The sequence below is a fragment of the Ischnura elegans genome, chromosome 5 (genome assembly GCF_921293095.1).
Source record: "Ischnura elegans chromosome 5, ioIscEleg1.1, whole genome shotgun sequence".
Taxonomy (NCBI): Eukaryota; Metazoa; Arthropoda; class Insecta; order Odonata; family Coenagrionidae; genus Ischnura; species Ischnura elegans.
Window position 1 is genome coordinate 93,511,811 of NC_060250.1, and position 22,286 is coordinate 93,534,096.

The 22,286-nt window shown below is 39.1% G+C and overlaps 1 protein-coding gene across 4 annotated transcripts in view; it reads right to left on the bottom strand.

The window, feature by feature from the left end:
• The window catches only part of LOC124159274 (potassium voltage-gated channel protein Shaker), a 636,146-nt gene that overhangs the window by 40,816 nt on the left and 573,044 nt on the right, over nucleotides 1-22,286 (bottom strand). For 3 of the 4 annotated variants that reach the window (XM_046534976.1, XM_046534974.1, XM_046534973.1), the window contains exons 5-6: nucleotides 21,005-21,617; nucleotides 9,284-9,413 (exon numbers count right to left, since the gene is read on the bottom strand). In XM_046534976.1, coding sequence (XP_046390932.1) covers nucleotides 9,284-9,413; nucleotides 21,005-21,617 — 743 coding nt within the window. Of the gene's footprint in view, nucleotides 1-9,283; nucleotides 9,414-15,786; nucleotides 15,917-21,004; nucleotides 21,618-22,286 lie in introns of all 4 variants that reach the window. The other variant, XM_046534975.1, reaches the window with a different exon arrangement.

Here is a 22,286-nt window from a genome sequence, read left to right on the forward strand (position 1 = left end):
GTAACGAGTTAATTTATCTCCGTAGACATTTAGACAAACTACTCGTATACCGCAATGGTATAGTTTCACAAATACACCGCCATTGCTCGAATTATCCATTCATCCGGACATTTAGTCAAGCCACTTAAAATAGAGGCTTTTGCTGACGGAATTTTCATCATTAGTGCCTATTGGTTACGTGTTAATTGATGAATAAGGCACTATCATCTCAGAATAGTCAACACTTGCATCTCTCCAGACGTTTTGATCGCCAACTTTCAGTTTACTACTACTACTGATGTTTCGCATGGAAGTTTAACGGTTATCGTCCCAGATGACTATGTAAGTGTGGGTTGATGATATTAACGGCAAACATGAATCATAATTCTAATTGCACCTCAAGGGTCAGTTATCAGTACACCTCATTACGATTAACACGAATTAAAATTAGATACCTATTGAAATAAAAATGCAATTATTTTTGAAATTCCAATGCATTTTTCTTGCCAGGCGCCATCATCCACTATCCTTTAATCTCATCATATTTAAAATCGTGATTATGATAAAATATATTTTATTAGTGGTAATGGCAATGATTTTCTGTTTCTAGGAGGGAAAAAAGTCATCACTGTTTTAATATCTGGTATAGTATTTCCAATAAGTGAAAAAGATTAATCAATTTTAAATAAAATTCGAGCAATATCAATTACCATCGTGGAAAACCATGGCTGTTTAATTTCAATTCATAAGCTAAGTTAGTGAAAATCCGCGAGAAATTTAACTGTAACACTAATGGATTATTACGGGTATAAGATTTTAATTATCTATCAAAAGAAACTGACTATACATTTTCGACGGATTACTTGTGTACGATGGATAAGAGCTAAAAAATAATGATATAGATGAGAGATGAAAGGAGGAAATTGATTGATTGGAATGAGCCATCCGTCTTTCGAAGTTAAGTCGAGACAATGTACCAGATGTAGCGACAGGTTTTTTAAAAGTGGCACCCATCCACACGTTGCACAGCGAGCGACAATGAGCTTCGCGAGTGAAAATCTCTCAAAGGCACTAAGGCCAGGAGCTGATAGTCTGTGTGGCGGTCAATGGAACCCTGTCTTGCTTTCAAGTGCACTCTAAGGGTAAAGGCCTCACGACGGGCGAGTCAACTGCATCCTTGCACAGATTGTCGAGAGCCGATCAATTCCAGAATTGGGCGGTCGCCAAGAGTTTGTTGATGGTTTCCAATGAGCCTAAATGTTGTCGCCTTATGAATTTTTCAGAAACCTAATTATAAGTTGCAAAACAAACATCAAGTATTTCGCTAAATGTAATTTCGACAAAAATGTAAACAATACGTTGCGATCTATGACCCAGTAATTAACCAAAATCTCACCATCGGATTGACTTAGATTAATTTACAACTCAAAAGCGGTTTCGAATTCGTTGAACTACGATCAGTCTCTACTTATTTGGCGATTACTTGAAGAGGTCGAAAGCTACTTAATTTTAATGAGCTAGAATTAAATGTAACAAATTTGAATTTCTTACAATCTTATTCGCACAAAAACCTGAATTTTTAGACTAGTACTGCTATCTATATGCAGGAGTGAATTAGCACGGGGTTCACGTAGTATCTGAATCATCACAATAAGATATATTCAAAATAAAATGCATAACTTGTATTAAAATGCAAAATTTATTTAGGGTCGAAAACGCGCGTCTAAGGAAACACTTATCCATGCCTCTACCACTATGTTTAAGTGAGCTGTTGCTCGAAGATTTATGGAGATTTTTTAATGTATATTCAATAAAAAAATAGATCTGGTGTGATAATATTGGACGAGTTGTTTTCACAGAGTTCAGCATATTTGATTTGATTTTTATCGCTTGGCCGGGCATGTTCTTGTGCCTTAATTCATAATGTTACAGACATATGACCAAGAAACAACTTCACAAGCCTTTCTGAAGCATCCAACTTATGCATAGCAAAAGTTTTTATTAAATATTATTTTATTAATATTCATCACCCCGAAAACAGCACTGTTTGGCCTTTACATTGAGAGGCTACAACAATTAACAAAGGACAACCACAAGCAACCATGCCCTGATTCGGAGTAACCTGCCCTGGCGGGTCTCGAACCTGCGACCTTCAATTTGACGGGTAAAGTCTGTACCCCGTCTCCATAGAGGCCAGCAAATTTTAAAATATTAGTACACATAGAAATTTATAAATAACTTGCATAAATGAGGCTACTGATGGGAGATTATATAACTTATTCGGCGGAGAAAAAAACTTCCTCACACGCATGCATACCTTCCCCACTACTTCGGACAATACTTTTCGAACATTCGTTCTCGGAACTATTGATTCGCCGATGCCTTTGCCTCAGACGACGGGCGGGACAGTCTTGAAAGGAAACGGGAGACGGGACTTCCAAGGACATTCGGGCCACACGTATGGAACCCTGGATGGAACGATGCGTGGGCGTCTCCCCACACAATGTTCTTACGCGAAAGCTTACGTCCTTTAGATGCGCAGAATAGTGGAGGCGAAATATGTGTGGGTGCAGCATGGAGGAACCGAAGGGAAAAGTTATCCCATGGCGAACGAAATGCTCCTAAGAGTAGCAGAGGAATTCCAAGACGTAATGGACAATTCGACCCGCAGTGGAGCTGGGGTAGATAGAAAACTCCTCCCCGCTGTCTATACGCCAGCTACCAGCCAGAACGGGACATCCTACCCTTCAAGACGCACTGCGGCTAGTCCCGTGCGGGATTTCATCTAATCGTAGGCAAAATAAATCTATATCAGAGGATGTCCGTTTGTTTGTCTGCTATTCGTTTCCATACGACAGCATGGATTGCAATCAAAGTTAGTACTTTGGTGCATCTCATACTCCTGGACCCCATAATGCTACTTTTTCTTGCGTCTGACGCGTTGTTTGAGTTGTTTTCTCATTACCGTTGTTGCATCATGTCATAAAACTTGTGCGGTTGGGCATCCTGCCGGGCGGGCAGACCTCTTGACAGTCTCAAAGAGAAAGTGTAAAAATCCCGCCTTGTGACCATGAATTCCAAGTTCCAAATTTCCCTCCTCTCTGGGTGCTATCCTTCCCGATCAATGCCGGGAGGCCTGCTAATACTGAAAAAACGAAAGTTTATATTATCCTATTCGATTTCTTTTTTCTTTCTCTTGACTTCAATGTCTTACTATTTATTAGCGTCTCTGAGTATAGGTCTATGAATAGCATTCACAATTTCTGGCCAACGTTTCGATATACATATTTCTTTTCTTCAAAGCTATGAATGAATATGATTACGTTAAATTGATAAATGAAGGCATGAAAGATAATTACAATGTTTTTTTTTGCAATAGTAAAAAAATGCATATCACTATTAGACCTATACTCCGATTATCAAATAAACATATTACACTGTATTAATCAATCTTAACATTTTTGTTTGTTATTCTGTAATGCTTTCTGCTGTGGACCGAATTTGGTCACATGCAGGCGCTATGTTATGCCGATCAGCTTTGAGTTTCTAGTTTTAGTTTAATTCCGATGTTTTAATTGTCAATTTAAATGTCAATTTGTGTTTCCTTATGTTATTTTTAATCTTCATAAATTAAGTGTGCTATCAACGCGCTTACTAGGTGTCTTTACTTGCATATCTCCTTCACTTACGCTGGTCCCATATACACTTGTAAAGCCATTTCCTATTTCGTGACAAGGGCACTTTTATTAGTGCTAAAAAGGTGGTATCATATGCACCGTAGCAGGAGAGGTAAGGTCCGGACCGAAAAAGACTAGTCATCAAGAGAGTGGCAAGTCGTGGGTGGCTATTACTTCATCCACGACAAAAGGTTTTTTTTATCATATTCTCCTTCAGTTTAAAAATCATCTTCTGCACAATGCCTCAAAATTTAGCAGGTCTCTTGGTATGGGCGTACCCCGGATAAAAACTAGGGAGGGGAAGGAATTCCGTCGTATTCCAAGTTGTAACATTTCAGCACAGAAAAGGTTAATGGAATTAACATTTTAAGAAAATTATGACAGTGCTATATTAGTTTTTAAAATGATTTGCTTGAAAAAAATTTAATTTTAGATCCGTTTGTCTTAGGTTAATAGTGTTTTTCATCAAAAGAAAATTTGTTCAAAACTTTCGTTTTGAAATAAATTTATTTTCGCTTCCAGAGGGGGGGGGGGGAGCTGCCCCCTCCTGCCCCACCCTGGGTACGCCCATGGATCTGGGTTTCTCTGATAACTCTTCAGACGACTAGTTACGTTCTCAATATGGGGGATGATGATTATAGACATTCACGAACAGTCAGCCCGAAAATGCGTGATCATATGACTTAAAGTTTTGAAATGTTTAATCAAGGAATCGAAAATATCCCACAGAGCCTCTCGCAACTTTAAAATGGTATAAAAGGCATGCTGTTCTCCGAAAGATTAATTTGATATCAATATCATATGATATTTTAACCACCAAAGAGTTGTGTGAACAAGGAATAGGTAAAAAAAAATAAAAATTAATTCAGCTCTTAGGCTGAAAGAATTTTCGAAATAAAAAAATAGCCTCGCATCAGCTAGGAGGGCATGAGATAATTTATTTATTTTTCCGATTGATGAGTGTCAAGGGTGAAGCAGGAAAGAGGGCATAGCTTGGGAGGAGAGTGGTAGGGGGATAGAGATTTGAAGGCAGGGTGAAATTGATCGGTTGAAGGTCATTCGGTGCATTAAAGCGGTCGAGTTTAACGGACTAGACGCTCAAGAGAGAAGAGGACGGTCGGCTTGCGGGGGAACGGAAACAGACTAAACGAAAGATACTCGAGACCGATGAAAATGGCGGCCACGAATATTACAAAAGAGCATCCTAAAGTCGGCCTCAAAATGCGTTATCATCCGACGCGCATTCAATTAGGTTTACGAAAGTCGCCACTCGCGTCGCTGACGGACGAATGGATCCGAGTTTCATTGAGAAATAAGGTATAATTAGGGGTTTTAACCGAAATGTATGCAAGAATCTGAGCTTTTCCCTGAGCTGAGTATGGACGAAAGCTTCTCGAGTTTCCAACCGGGTCAGGATCTGCATGGTGTAAGCCGAAGTTTCGTTGGGAAACTTTCCCAACAACCTCGGAGCTGATGATGCCGATGTCGCTGTGTTTCGATATCTATACCCTCCCCCTTCACCTAGGTGGTCTCTGATTGGATCTTAGATCTGCTTGATCACGGACCAATCAGAGACCACTCAGGTGAGTGGAGTGAGGAGGGTATGAATATCGAAACGCAACGACATCGGCAGGGTATTAAATTAAAACAACCACCTTGTAATCGAGCAATCAGCTCCATCAACCGTTTGTAATTTTAATGTTAAAATTGGAAAAAGAAAAATAAATGACATGAAGGATTGACTTAAAAAAATAATATGACATAAACAAAACTAAATAATTTTTTTTTAATAAACAAAACCAGAAGAGAGGCATTTGCCCACCAAAAAAACCTAAACAAAATAAAAAAATAATAAAATCCTTTCATAAAAAAAAAATATATGATAGGATCAATAATAAAAATAGATAACTGCAGTGGACCGATATTTGGCCACATGCCGGCGCTATGTGTATCCGATTAGTTTTAAGTTTTTTTTTAAGAATTAGAATATCTAAGGGAATAACTTCATAATCATCATGTGTTTTAGTTTTATTCTTCCTAAAATTTAGAGTACAATGCAAACGCTCACTAGTAGACTTTCTTTCAATTTCTCCTTTACTTACACTGGAAAGGTATACACTGGTCCCTAACACGCTTGCAATGTCATGAACCCTATGTCGAGAATTATTTCTCCAATGCTTTATTAGTGCCAAGGGCACACTCAAAAATGCTGAAGATGTGGCCTGAAGACGCACAGAAGCAGCAACAAAAACTTAAGGGCTGAAAAGCCCAGTCAATGAAGGAAGGATCGAAGGATCATCGGCATCATCAGCCCTGAGGATGCTGAAAAAGTCTCCTTACGAAACGTCGGCATACACAATTCGGACCCTGACCCGGTTGGAAGCCCGAGAAACTTTCATCCGAAATTTACACAAATTTTTCCGTGATATATCAAATTAATGAATTTTTAATGCTATTCCTTGCAATTAAAAACATTATACCGTAAAATATGGGGGAAAAAAGTGGATCGCATTGAACTCATCACCGCGCCGCAGACATTTTCGAAAACTGATTAAAATGCGACCGAAGTGGCAACAGAAATCAGCCGTCTATGGGACAGAATTGGGCCTCCTGGATGGAGTCCCCTTGATGGCAGTCGAGAGTAGTGCTCGTCCAGAGCCTCGAGTGGGCGTTTTCTTGATTCATTAATCTACATTTACATACTACCACGCAAGCTGCTTAAAAAGGCGTGTGGTAGGGGGAGTTAGGAAACCAGCCGTTTACAAAAAAAAAAAAAAATACGACTGGCGTTAATTACAGTCCTTCATTATTCGCGGGGGAAAACAAACTCCCATACCTATCCGTATTGAACTGCCTCATCAGGTGTTTTTAACTGTGAACTTGCATACAAAGAAACTTGTTTCCACGGTGATTCCAACAATTTTGTCAATCACTCTACTTTTATTTTATTCCCAATTCATGATGATGTACCAACTTCTCTTCCATCGAATACTCACGTTTTTTTTCAACCTCGGTTGAGATGATAACTCACAAAAGTGTCGTTGATATTTCGATGTGACACTGAATATCACCTTGGAGCTATGTTGGCAGAAACTTTGCACTATTACGTAGATATGGCTCTACGTAGTCTAGCCACTTCAAAATGGAAAAAGATACTGCAATGCGAGACCGTAATGGCAACCGAGGTATACTTGATCGGCGGCACAAGCGGGTGGTTTTTAATAAAAAAATAACAAGTACAAGGGATATTAGCACCAAAAGAGAGAGAATTAGGAAAGAGGTTAGCGTTTAGGGTCAGGGATTCAGAATGACTGATCAGGGGACATTTCATTTCTTTACGCGATATTTTGAAATAAAATGGGGTGATATTACCCCACCAACCAAAGATTGAGTTACTATACGCGCTCATCCTGATTTGGAGTGACATTTGTGATGCTTATTGAAATTTAAGGGCATGGACTAGGTGGCTGCCCTTGACGCTAACGTAAATCCTATGCTCTATCACTCAACTAGGATAAATAAGAGCGGATTCGACCTATTACCATTAGCCCTTGAGGTAAGAACTAAAATGGCGATCATTATGCTTAGGCCAAGAAATGGAAGATGATATCGACTGAGTGATAACAATCGCGATGTATCATATAAAACCTAAGATATTAATTAGTTTAAAAAGGTTTTTGCAGAATAGAAACGCTTTCTAAATGGAATAGTAAACCTTAAGTCATAATAAATGCTAATGAATGAATAAAACTGACGGTAAGTGATACTTATAGTTTTACTTAATAATTTTTTATCTTGTGATGAATAACATCCACAACAGAGGTGTTATGCATAAACGAAGTTCATGCTTGTTTTCTTTAAAACACTAGAACGCTCAGTTGACCGTTATTTCGAAGTGCAATCATAATAAAAAATTGTGATAATATAGCTAGCGATCTCTTTCGTAATTAAAAATTGGATTAGAAGACATTAAGCGAATGCTTGAGAACTTATCAATACATTTAGAAAATATCGGCCATATTTACGGGATCTAAGGGAACAAGAAAATTAAATGGTAATTTAAGTATATAAATAGCGTCCTGAGTCAAATACCTAAGGTAAAAGGGCCTAAAATGTTAACATTAAACGGTAACTTAGGAAAGAACTCGCTGCGGGAGTTAGTAATGCATGCCCAAGATAGACATTAGATGCAACCTGATTACTACCAGTTAGATGGTCCTAAATAATGAAAATTAAAAGAAAAAATATGTTTGCGAGGAAAAAGAACAACTTTTCCACTTAAATATGAAGTAGGTAGAGGCATTCAACGGTTCAAAAAGTGATATATGAAAGAAGTGTAAAACTAACAAGTTAAATAAGATGCTGACCAAGGATTTCCGTGGCCAACGTAAAAACATGCAGTTATGTAGAGAATATTGGCAAGTGTAATTCAGTGTATATGAATGCTTTGCAATCCATAGGAGTGCCAAAATTACTTTCATACCTCTAAGTATTAGATTGAAATAAAGAATCGCAAGTCAGGCAGAGCACACTATTATGCTAAATGCAAACAAACTCTTGTGTACTTTAGCGTAACAAGAAATTGGATTCAATGCTCAAACAAAATCAAAACCTTATTGAGAAAATTCGCTGCAAATAATTTCCTTAGCGCTGGAAACAAATTGAATGACACCGCATTACTGGTAACAAAATGTTCAATTTTAACTGAGAGAATCAGATAAATAACTAATCGACTTAATCGCAAGAGAAACAGCTTTTCATGATGAAGTTCCGATACCCATTAAAAACGCCAAATACTAGAAATCAATTTTAAATTACTCGCATTGTATAAATGTAATTAGTTCAGGTGAAAAATAGTTCTGATGAATGTTAACTGCATTCATTAAATATATTTTAAGCTTCTAACCGAAAAAGTTTACAATTATGGCGATTAAACGACCGCGATGATGACAGTTTTAATCCAGCAAGGAATTATACTTCTCCTTAGATATGTGGATAAATGATAGTACGAAAAGTATGCTAAGGCTAAGATAAGAGAAATCATTAAGAATCACGCAATTTACTGTACCATAGTCTCGCAATTAAAATGAAAAACGTCCAAAAGGTCGTGAGGATCATGATTGGTTTGTGCATTGAATTTATTTTGGCAGTACTGCGCTCAATATATAAATATATAGCCCATGTGCTTTACAATGCCCAGTTTGTGTGATTGCAAAAAATACATTGTACACTTATATATGCGTTGAAGCAAAAAATAATAAGCTATGCCTAAAGATGCAAAAGGCTCCTTAGTAAAAAAAAAGGTGAGCACTACAGTTCGTAGAATCCAAAACTTGTGTTAGTAAATGATCAACTATCCTAAGATAAAGAACTCATCCTAAAAATGGACTATAAAATGTTAAGTGGAAATTGGTTGGCGGGGGGCGTATTATCAAATCATTATTATTTTTTTAAACTAAGGAAGCGATTAATATAAATATATATATAAAAGGAGATATATATATATATATTTAAAAAATATATATGTATAAGACGCCCATCAAAAAAGGGGTTGTGGGTTTGAAAAAATTAGATAAGGGAAATAAGTGAGAAACCGAGGTTAAATGAGAATATTGAGTAGGCCATACGTCATGTCACCATATCCCACAGTGGTCATGGTAACAACCGCCCACCAGAAGGCGTCCGGGATAGACTTGAAGAAGGAATTTTCCGAACCCGCCTCGGCGAAGTAGACGGCACTAGAGAAGAGCACCACACCTGCGGAAGGACAAGCCGAATGGCCATCAGAGGAGGGTAAGGCCGACTACAAACAAGGGCGCGTGGATTCACTGGCCTCGCGACGACGCAGCGAGAGACAGGACAGACAAAACAGGTGAGAGAGAGATATATAGAGAGAGAGAGGAAAAAAATGATATGATTTCGGGGAAGGAAAGGGTGGTAAAATATATCATACACAAAAAAATCATCTGGGATAGCCTGGTGGAGGTTGTCTGCAGGGATATATTTGGTGCACAATAGGGAAAAGGGATGATGGGTATACAAATTTTGAAGCCGCGCGCGGTGAAATATTCATAACTTCCGCATGGAAGGTCATATTTGTTCTTGACTCAGCGTTTTCAAGTGTAAGCGATTCAGTCAAAGTTTGAGTAACGAAAAAAATGAATAATTTTACTTCCACGATATAATATATTTAATACACTCTTCACTCTGAAAGTTCTACTTCATAAAACTAGTTTGATAACAGTAATCATCTAAGAATTGGTGGTTATCGAAACAGGAAAGAGTAATATTTTTTTTCAGAAGAATTAAAAATTCTCTGCATACTAGTTACGGTGATATGACGAATTATATTTTATCCAATACTGACTCAAAAACAAGTAATAATCGCCCATAAACATTTTAAGATCGGCATACAGTATTTCGTACCTCATTTATTTAATAATAATGGCGGCATGCTTGAACTATATTCTCCGAGAGAGAACAAAAGACTTTATCCACTCTTTCTCAGCGAAAGGATTTAACTCCCCAATAATTATCGATTATATTTACGTTTTTTCATTTAGGGCGCATGGTTTATGGTGCGGGTAACACCTAGGCTTCAATATTTGCATACGTTTATGAGGCTATTTACAGGTAATCACGAAGGTGGTGAGGGTTAAAATGAGTTAAGGAAGGCAAGACACATGAAGGATTGGGTGAAGGTTGAAGGGTTGTCTTTTTATTTTTACCTCTTTACTTAAAAATTCATCAGCTTGAAATATAAACTGCTTTCTTTGACTTATGAATGAGGCGCCGAGAGAGTAGCGTAGAACTTGGGTGGATTGAAAAAAGAAGGATTGACCTGAGTAAGAACAAAATAAGGGTAGGGATTTTTTTTCAAACGGGGGTGATATTTATTGAAAAATAACACTTATGTTGGGGGATTAATAAATTCAGCTGAAACACGTTTAACAACTAAAATAAAAAATACGCAGCATAAATCAATTGCACCGCCACAGAAAAAATACCGTGAACAATCCACCAGCGACACAGATAAAGTAAATGCAATTGAAATGAAGTGGACGTTATCATTATCATCATTTTCGTTCACTTTCCCCTGAAATGGTAAGGGAGAGTGAAAGAAAAAGGCATGTAAAAAAAAGGGGAGAAGGAGGTTATGTGAATCAGAAATAGACACATAAAGATAGACAGAGATAGAGAGACAGACAAGACGAAGGTGAAACAGGGCATGGGATTTGGAGCAGAGGTTATAACAATAGGTTGTACAAGGCAAGACAATCTGAGCTTAAGATGCCGGGCGGCGGTTGGTTGGAAGTACACAAACACGCAGGCACCACAGGAGCCATGTAAAATCTTATGCAAAGGTGTAATGTGGGAGGTGAGGGAAGGGTGTACAAGCCAGGGCACACAATCTGAAAAGGTAGTGAGGAGAGAGCGTTGAGGTTTCACAGAGGGTTAGGAATTTAAAAAGGGGATGTTAGGAAGGGCTATTGTGTAACATAAGCTGTCGAGAGATCAGCAAAAAATATGCTTAGAGCCACGTCTTCTGAGGATTATTTTAACCAAATAATTGGATGAGCAGTCTGTCTGTAACATTGCAGTTTTCAGTTTACCGTGAATTTCCAGAAATATAAACAAAACAGAAAGTATCAAAAGCCTTCTCTCGGTGTAAAACAACTCATTAAGGTTTCTTTAATTCCCCAGCGTTATATCTGATCATAAATTTAGTAGTTCTAAACAAATGAAGCCCCTTACGATGCCATCTTCGTATTTTCAATTCAAATAAGGATTCTGGTATCTTCTTAAATATTTATCACGTGCAGTAACTGTTTTTGATATTTGAACCATGAAGGTAATCACTTTCAGAAATAGAGAGCAGCTTTCAAATTTTAATGAAAGCACTTAAACAAGGGGATAAGTGATCTTCATATTGAAAAAAGGTTCCCAAAAAGCGGCCCACAAGGAAAATTTAACTTGATGCAGACGATTGATGAATGAAAAATAAATCAATATTCGTTGAAAAAATACTGTTTTAAATTAGCATAACATGCCATGATTTTGCCAAGAGTAAATACAGCAACTAAATTGAAAATGACGAAATTTTTCGAAAAAATCTTAACTTTGAAGTTACTAACATTGGTAGAGTATCACGTTAATATATCATCAGCGAAATGTTCAGAGAACTCATTCTAAGGGGGCATAAACCAAAGTATGCCAACAATACTAGGTTCTGACGCCCGGAAATAATACGATATTTCAAAAGGCTGCCTAATGGGTTCAGCCTAACTAATAGCGCGCGGCTAGAAAATTTACAGCCTATGTTACGCGATAGCTCTTCCGACATACCAACAAAAAAATGAAGAAATATGGCAGCGAACATGGATGGGTTAAAAGGAATGATCGGGAAGACAAAAAAAAGAAGGTTGCTCGGGGTGACACATCGTTGCACATAGCGTAAACAAATCACACTTAAATACAGCAACAGATAGAGATAGAGAGAGAGAAGTTGGAAAGAAGTATGGTTTGTAAAAAGAAATATGTATCAAATAATTTCTTATCGCCATTATATATAATATATTCAATATATATAATATATATATTCATAATAGTAACAATAATAATAATAATAATGATAAATATAATAATAATAAAAAACTGTGGCCTGTGACGGCAAAAAGGAAGTCATGGGATACGAAAATACACACACACACGCACATGAAAACATACACATGAATGACACATATAAGTGGATAGGTGTTGCTTCCAGTGCGCGGTCACTGGGGAGTATCACATCGGCGTGACGACGCCGGTTCAGGGAGGAATTTTGGAAGGGCTGGTTCGTTTTTGGAAGCATGTATCGTGGATACAAAGGAGAGAAGGAGGTCAGGACACTTGCATATTGGTCGGGAATGGTTGAATCACTGGAAATGACGGAAGAAATGTAGACAGACGTTGACGGGAAAGAGCAAGGAAAGTGGAAACGCAGGAAAACTTTTCTGCCTTGATGAATTGGTTATCCCTTGCAGCAGAGGAAGCATGCTGGTGAATTTCTCCTATATTGCCTCAACTTATTCTTTACAGAACGTGGGTTTAGCGTCCCAGGCGGCTCCAAACTACTGGATGTTCGTCGTTTCGTTTTCATGTTGGTACTATTTCTCTTACTTTGCTGCAGGCGATACCCTAGGAAAATTCAGCCTGGTCTGATGACACCTAAAGCCAAGTGGTGGAAACTTAACCATCAACGTGATGCAAACTCCGACGAGGTTTAAAAACCTACCCAACGGTTAAAGAAAAAAATGCTACAAACATTTTCACTAGCCTTTATAACGGCGATTTGTGGCAAAAATACGTCAAATTTTGTATAAAATGATCAGGGAGGGTTCTGAAGGGTCATGGAATTGTTCTTTTCGACGTCTTGGAGACCAATTGGCTGTCTAAGGTCAGTGTTGACCCAACAGCACAGCCCAAAGGGTTACATAGACAGCCCAGGATAAAGATAGAGAATGTCTTCAAAACTTTGATTGATATATAGCGTATGGTCCGGTGGAGGATATGAAAGACCTTAATTACTTGAATTAAATAGAATTAAAATAAGATTTTAAGCAAATACAGATAAAAAACTTCAAGATCAAGATTGTAAAACAATTCCAACACTTATAGAGCCATGGTGATGTAATGGAAAGTTTTCACAGCTTGTATTTTAGGTCAACTTTTACCTCACGTTCATTGCTCGCTACAATGAAAAAACAATGTAATTGACGATTATATACGACGTCTATTTCCACACTCCTTCATTCATTCCAACCGACCCTGGTTTCGGCAAATAATGCCATTTTCAATAAAATATTTCTTGAAAGTGGCAGAAACTTGGGTCGGTAGAAATAATGAAGTGTGAAAATAGACAAGTACTTTTCATTATGGTAAATAATTTAAAGTAAGGCCAAGTAAAACATCGAGAAATTCACCAACCTGCTTTTCTACCACCACAGTAAAGGAAATATTTGGACACAAGCATTTGATAAACGATTTAAATTTTTTCTGGTGAATAATATTGAGGAATTCTTCTCGAATTCTACACCAGGTTAATTCAGTCGTATTGGCCGACGTTTCGTAAAACGAATTGTCTTCCGTAAAACGACATGTCGTTTTCCAAAACGTCGACCAATACGACTGAATTAACCTGGTGTAGGACCCGAGAAGAATTCCTCAATGTAAGCATTTCCTCAAACGAAAATGATTCGAGAGTTACAGAGGATATACAATTAGGGGCCGAGGTCAGAAAGGTCTGACGGTGATAATATGCGTTGGTGCTGGAGGAATTATTAGGGACGGGGGTACGCAGTAGGGAAGGGAGCAGGGGAAGGAAGAGAGGGTGTCAAAACCCTTTGACTCACTCCCTCCCGCCTCACGGAGACGTCATAAAGAGGGCAAGGGAAACATCCCCTTTTCTCCTTTCTTCGCTTCACAGCATTTCGTTACTCTTTTGTCTATTCCGTTTCTCCTTTCACTCTTTCGGGTCTTCCTTCTTCTCCTTTTCCGCTCGCTTCTCTTTTCACTCTTCATGACCCCGCCCCCCAGTTTATTTTTCCTTCCTGTTTATCGAGAAAATAAATGAATGATTCCAAAAACGTTTCGTGAGGGATTGTGCACGTAAATTTTCTCCAACGAACTCATCTATCGCGACGTTGTCGACTCGGTTGATGCTGACAGTGGTGGGAGGAGGAAGGTTTTTGAGCCTTTTTTTTTCTCTGTATATAACTCAGCGTGGACCGTACGAGAAGCGACTGCAGAAGAGGAAACGTGGAGTGAAAGAAGGAAAAGGTGAAAAAAATGTAAACCTTTGCTGCGTGCGTTTCATGTCGGATTCCTCGTTTCTGTTCTCCTCTTTTGTGCCCTGTTTTTTGTACGAACGAGAAAGAGGTTCCGGGATCATTTTCTCCCGATAAGAGACGCACAAAAAAAAACGAGAGTTGTAACTCCCCTACAGTTAGTAACCCCGCAACGTTTTCTTTGTTGATGCTCGGCGACAATAATTACGGCAGTGATTAAAGGAAAAATGATAAATTTTTGTTTCCGCCGGATTAACAACGGATATTTTATGCGATCGTTTTAATTTTTTCATTACTCCTTCCAAGATGAGACATAGATCTGGGAGTCTGAGTGGAATTCATTTCGTGACGAAAGATGAAAGCAAATTCATTGACCTCTATTCGTTCACTGCTTAAGAACCACTGATGTTTATCCGGAAGCCATCATCAAGTACACCGCATCGGATCTTCGCCAAATATGACTCAACTCATGGTACCTACATTGATAAACAAGTTCAAGTTATGAAAGCATACTGGAAGAAACCACCAGAGTTCAGTCAATAAAAGTCAGCGAATTTTATTTCGTCTTCCACCACGACTAATGTAAAGTTGGAGCCTCAAATTTACAAGTTTTGACCGATTTTACCGCAAATGACACTGAGTATTTGGAATTTTACTGATAGGGACGAACTTGAACTTAAGCGCGAGTGCCCAATTCAAACCAATGGAGAGTACATATCGGCGGCATGAAAAAATCATGATTGAATTCATTTTTATTAAAAATGCTTCGCCATTTCAAGCTTGAATCATATGTACATATATCGCGGAACTGTCCAGGTACGAGAAATTCTATCACAAAAGAAGGTTTTTCTTTTGCCATAACAGTAAACAATAAACTCCTTGAAGTCCGGTCAGAATCATCGTGGAGCCTGGCAAGGGTAATGGAGCTTTTTCATCCAAATTTTTAATGGCTCAAGAAGGTTTTTTTTAAAACAACAGCAAAATATACTACTTTAAGTTATATTAGAATCCTCATGAAGCCTGGAAAATGCTTTGGAGCCCCTCTATCCATACTTCTGATGGTTCTCATTTTCAAGAGTAGCATTTCGCGTAGAAATAACTCAAATCATGATTTCTCTCATCGCCGACACGTAACATCCAAATGTCTTGCATCGAGTCTCGACGAGATCGAGTTAAAGCGAATATCACTGATTTTTTTAGAACATTTATTTTTCTGTCATCTTTTTTTCTTTTATAGGGGGTTCATGTTTTTTTATTTTTGTGGGGAGCAGAGCATAAGAGCCTAGCACCCGCGGTGTTACCTCATGTCACCATATCCGACGGTGGTCATCGTTACCACGGCCCACCAGAATGCGTCCGGGATGGACTTGAAGAAGGACTGTTCGGAGCCGGCTTCAGCGAAGTAGACGGCACTAGAGAAGAGTATCACACCTGCAGGGGAGCAATCAAGGCCAGAGGTGGTGAGACAAGAGAGTGAGGCACAAGACGTTGACAGGACAATGGAACATGTTCACGCGTCACTTTTCTCTTTCGGGGGTTGGGGGGCAGAGGGGCAACCGTATGGAGTGATTGTAAGAATTTTGGAAGTAAAAAGGGGCGTGGGTATGTGGTGGTATTGGTGAACGTGGTGGGGCATCCAAGTTCACAAGGTCGTTGCGAAGTACCGAGGGAAAATGTTTCTTGCGGGACTCCGCGAACCGTGATTCTACGAAATGGGAGAAAATCGCCCGCTGCTAAGGAAGACTAAACAATTCAGTAGATGCTCAAGGAGTTATTTACGTGTTGGCTAAGGATATTTATATTTTTTTTCAGATTGATTCAATCGATATGGTGGTAGTTTCAACCTGTAAACATGACTAATTAGTGACGATAGCCAATATTTTTGCCAAAAAAACCGAACAAAATATACTGAATTAATTTCAAACAGTCCTCCTGATGAGCATTTGGATACGAATATGTGTTGAAAATGGCCGAAGACGTTATTTTCCTCGATTTTAGACTCTTTCTGCATACCATAATTTCTTGTAAATGACTTCCATACATACTTCTCTTGAACCCTCCTTGTTGGCAATCTCTGCATGGAAGGCGTGAAGGTATGGAATTTCTCAAGCTCTATTGGCGAAATTTCACTGAAATGTTTCATGTTTTGACGTTTCAGTTTCATGAATCAGCAGTCGAGAAACGCTGATGACGTCCCTGCCCAAGGCATAACGATGATTAAGCTCGTTAGTACTCAGATACCCTTTTTTAAGATAAGTACAAGAGTTACAGTGAATGTTCGGGGACAGTCTTCCGGACACTTTTGTAAAAAAAGGAGGAACGTCCTTTAATCGAATAAATGAATAGGAGAAGAACTTGAGATTGTGTATTGAAGGAAAACGGACAAAAACATGTAAACGTATTGGTTTCACTACAGCCAACTGCTCACTGGTAAGAAAATTTTAGAATCGCAGCCTGGCTGACAACTTTATCTCGTATCAGGAGAGGTAGATGAAAAAATTCGAGCATTCGAAGGAATTCACGTAATATATATGAAAATTATTTTTGGCGTGTATTTAAAAAAAATACCTCAGCATTAAGAAAATAGAACTCGAAATTCGAAGAATCACGGTTCCAAAACTTGCGTTTGATTGGTTGTTACTGGATGAAACGGTTGAATTTTTTTCAGTTCGAGGGAAAAGCAATTTCACAGAGTTTTGAAAGGGGTTCTTATCTGAGTATCAGTTGCCTTAAATTTTGTAAGGATTGAGGACATGGACTGGAGGCACTGAACACCTGGACTGTTGATATCTGCTTATAGTAAAATGCTGCTGTAGCGTGGTTAGAAGATATCTCAGAATGCCTGATTGAGAGCGATGAGTCACTGAAAATAGCGTTTGTCTATTTAATTTGCGAAAAGATTGGTGACTGAACGTTATTGGGGCGTTATGAGTTATTATATCCAAAACTAAAACCAAACCGCGAGACGAATCACTGTTATGACGGAGGTGGGCTCCATTTATGTTGAATGATGGGTTTATTAAGTGTGGGTGAAGTGAATAAAGTGTACAATATCTGGAGTTCACTATTATTGCTCACTTCAATTGTCGAAGAAAGGAAAATTCCGAAGTGTTAGAAGCTGATATGATGAGTTGAAATCTGTGGACTGGAACTTCCAGTAACCATATGGTCAATACCAATCAAAGACGATACTATCTGGAAGCAAGTACGGTAGAATTGAGGGAGCTCTTGGACAGCCGATCACAAAGTTGTCCGCTGCCTTGTAACTGACGAATTTCCTCGAAATGTCAATGCCAGAAGAGTTAAATGATTATTAGAACGGGGAATCACCTGCCATTTTGGCGGAGAATATATTAATGACACAAAAGATGACTGATAAAGCGAGACAACGATGAAATGACCAGTTGGAGGACGAATACTGAGAATTTATTGATTGACAATTCATAGGCAATATGTCTGTTAGGGATTTGATCACCAGTGTAAAAATATACCAATACATGACTATATTTTCCTAAATACTGGAGGATATTTTTCTCAAGGTTGATTTGAATGTTCAAGAAGATTTAGTGCTCTTGCTGCTGTCCAGTAGATATTCAGAAGACTACTTGAGAATATCTCCTGAAAAGATACTGGACGGTGCCCAGAACACTGAGGAGAGTTTATTGCCAAAGGTATTTGAGAAGAAATCATAAATGTGTTCGACCAAAAACATTTATGGAATGCAAGGCAAGAATTTCTTGAATATTATCCAATATGCTGCAACGCTATTCTTCATGGAAACGTCATCAAATGCCATCAGCAATTCGGGGAAACAAGAAGAGTTGAAATCTGCGGAAACAGGATCATTTGGAAGTGGAATAAGATTCAGGTCGACTCATAGATGACATATTTGAAACAATCGGAATCATGGAAGCACAATTGACAGGAATTTGCCACAAAATCCAATTACTATTTTCATATCAACTACTTAGCAATATTCAGTCAATACACCTCTTCGTTATGGTTATGAAACCGGCCGCAAGATGTCTCAAATTCAATTTAACCTTTTTCTCAATCAAGAACCTTCAGCTGTGGCAAGCTGTTTAATTTTCTGGGTCCAATCGAAGTGAACGGACCTTGTGTTAATGCTGTAAATGTTAGGATGAAGCGAAAGAGCCGTCAAATACAAAACCTAAGTGAATTGAGGAAAACAATCTGAAATGGGATGGTCGTTCTAAGTATGTGCTGATACACCGGACCAATTAACGTTAACCAATCAGAACAAAAGATCATCGAGTACACTGAAAAGACGGTTCCGCTTAACATTCTTAGATACTATTCAATATGGCGTACATCACTCTCTAAAAGCAAAGGGGAATCATTCGTGAAAGTATTATTAACTCACCATCTAACCAGCAGTAGCAAGTCGTTGTTTTTGCCAAAATGACTATAGAAAAACGATGAAAAAGTGCACTTGGGTTTCATAAATACACACATACCATTTTCTTGTCGTAATTTCAACAAAAAATTTATTTTTGATTCGGTTATTGTAATTGCTGGACGGTGTACTCGTTTTTTCAGTGTACGGGAAAAAAAAACTAACGACATCACAAAGAAGCCCAAAAAAATGGACGGTCCTACAGAGGATGGTAGTTCTATCCTATTTTTACCGTGCCAAATACTTGTCCAGGTGAAGTGATAAGTCGATGGTTAAAGGTGATTTCCCTTTTCAAAATCATAACCCACTGCAAAAGCTAGCGTGGCGGACACGGCAAGAATTTCGAGCACTGAATCTTTTACCTGCAAAAGAACTGTACATAATTATGGAAAGAGACAGTGATGGAAATGAACTTATGTCTATTAGGATCCCAAGAGGTGACACTAAGCGCAAAAGAGGTCATGCATTTTTATTTTGAATACTAAAGACCTTGATATTAACACAAATTAGCAAGATTATATTAGTATTTAGTAATTTTCAGCTTTTAAGTTATACCATCACCCTACTTTGAATGGTGCATCTATAAATCAATTTGACGTCAACTTGAAAATTAAATTTAGAAAATTAATAGTAACTTCATAATTTATATAGATGATACGAGGGGTCAATATCTATTTGAAATAGAAATACGAAGGTTTGATGAAAAAATAAAAGGCTATATTAAATATCTAAAATGAAATCAACAATTGAGAATCTGGTTTATCAATGAGATGAGTTTTTTTATGATACGGAAGAAATGGTGACAACGAATATCAGCAGGAGAAATAATAAATTAAGGAGCACTTCAGGATCGAGAAATACTGTGAATCACGTTAGTGATGGAAAAGGATATTATGAAATGACATGTCGAGAAAACTAGTGATGTGTTCATTCTAAGAATAGACAAACACAAATGGTGAAAATCCAAAGAAAACCTCTCTCTATCTCTTATTCATACAAGGGCTATCCACACATCTGGAGACGAAGACAAGGTAAGGAAGAGACATATTGATTATCATCGATCTTCCCTCTTGGGAATGATGCCCAAGAAAGCGTTAAACTTGAGCAGAGGGTAATAGAAAATTTGCTAGAACTAACTACCAAGGTAGATTACCCATGGGCCTCTACTTAAATAATCTCCCCATTAAAAAGAAGACAACCAAGCAATTAAAATTAATTCCACCTCTTGTGCTTCCAAGCAATTCACTGCAGGACTCCAACAAATTGGACGAAACGTTTCGCCCAGGTTCTTTGGTGACATCTTCTTCCTTCCGTTTGGCAGTCAGCAATAGGTTGGTACCTGAAAATTCTCTCTTTACTCCAAAAGCACACATTGCACTCACATTGCCGCGGAGAGATGAAACTCTCCGGTGAAAAAAAATGAGAGGAAATGTTCCTTTTGCTGAAAGAGAAGACATTAATCGTCTTGCTCGCTATTCTTCACAGAAGGGTAGGCAAACACTCTGTGACACTAGAGGACACGCTATGCTTCCTTCGCCCATTCCTCTTTGACTCATCGTGAAAGACAAAGAGGAAATATGGAGATGGAAACAAAAACGCATTCCTCTTCATAACTCCTTCTCATCTTTACTGGAGGAACGACACGTTGATCTCCTCGATGGAAAGATGATGAGTAGTTGTAAGGGACAAATCAAATGTGTTAGCCGTGGTGAACTTTTTCCTTGGAATTGGTTGATTGGTAACTGCAGGGGGGTAATAAAAGGAGTTGAACTGGGGGTTTCACTTTCCGAAGGCGGACGATTTTTTTTGCACTCGCAATTCAGGGGAGGAGGTATGGTGGGGGGGGGGGGGGAATTCGGTGAGGTTGATGACGCAACATGGACAAAACTGCCACACTACTAGTCGGGACAGTTTTGAACTTTTTTTTTGAGTGACGTAACACGGACAAAACTGCCTCACACTAGTAGTCGCGCGGGGCAGCTGAGCCCTTTTCGTGCGGGAATAGGGGATGTGTGTGGTAAACATTTTTTTTTCGCCGGGTGGCAATACTGATTTTTTTTGCTCGAGCGGGAATATTTGGGGTTGGCACGTGGAACACTCACCTATGAACAGGAAGAAGATGAGAAGCCCCAGCTCCCGCATCGAGGCTTTGAGCGTTCGGCCAAGGATCTGTAGGCCTTTGGAATGGCGAGACAATTTGAATATCCGGAAGACACGGACGAGGCGGATGACCCTCAGTATGGCCAGCGACATGGCCTGGTTGGTGCTCTTGTCTTGCGGCGACACCGCTGGCGCCCTCGGCAGCACCAACATCCTTTGCATGGCCGCGTTGCGCATCGCGGTTTCCACGGCGAGAGCTACCGCGGCGTTCCTGCCCTCTTCGTTGATGTCTGTGTCGCCGGCCATGGCTGCCTCGGCGGCGGCCGCCGCTGCCGCCGACGCCTCCGCGGCCGCCGCGGCCGCCGCCTCCGCCGCCTCCGTCTCCTCCGCCACCACCGTCGCCAGGGTGATGAAGTAGGGGATTATGGCGATGATGTCGATTATGTTCATGACGTCACGGAAAAAGTTGAGCTTGTTGGGGCAGGCGAGGAAGCGGACGGAGAGTTCGAAGGTGAACCAAACGATACATATGGTCTCGATGAGGAAGAAGGGGTCCGTTATGTCAGGGACCTCGTCCTCCTCTATCTTGGTTCCATTGGTCGTCGTGTTGAACACCTGGGAGGGGGAGGCGTTGGTAGAAGGGGGAAGAGAGGGGGAAGAGAATTGTGAGAGAATTAGAATGCAGGTGGCTGGTCACTTTTTGTCAAAGTTACTCAGTGATATCAATGGGTTTATTATTTGATTCTTGTAATATTTAATTTGGGCTCCTTCTCTAAAATTAATTTTGATAATTGTAAGTATCGAGAATTATAATGCAGGTGGCTGGTTACTTTTTTCAAAGTTATTTAATGATATAACCATCAATGGGATTATTTTGATCCTTATGATATTTAATTTGGGCTGCTTTGAAGCTTTGAAGCCCCTGGTATACTCATGTGCTGGCTGTGAAAAAGATAGGGTTTTTGTGTTTTTTTTATAAAATCATTTTCCTTATTCAAAAATTACATTTAGGAGTCGCTAAATGACAGCATCTGCCATAAAAAAGATCAGATAACTAAAGAAAGGGGCTCAATAGTTCTGGCCCGAGAAATATGCATGGATTTTTTCCACTGAATCAAATGCGACAGCCCGAGCTCTACTCAGGCTCGGGTCCCTAGCAGAAAATATACATCCCGAGGTATACGCGGGCTTGGGGTTTAGTGTTAAAATTAGTCATTACAGTATGTATAAAGGTGTAGCGTGAAGTTATAAATTAATAATTAGCATTTCATGTTGGCATTGAGG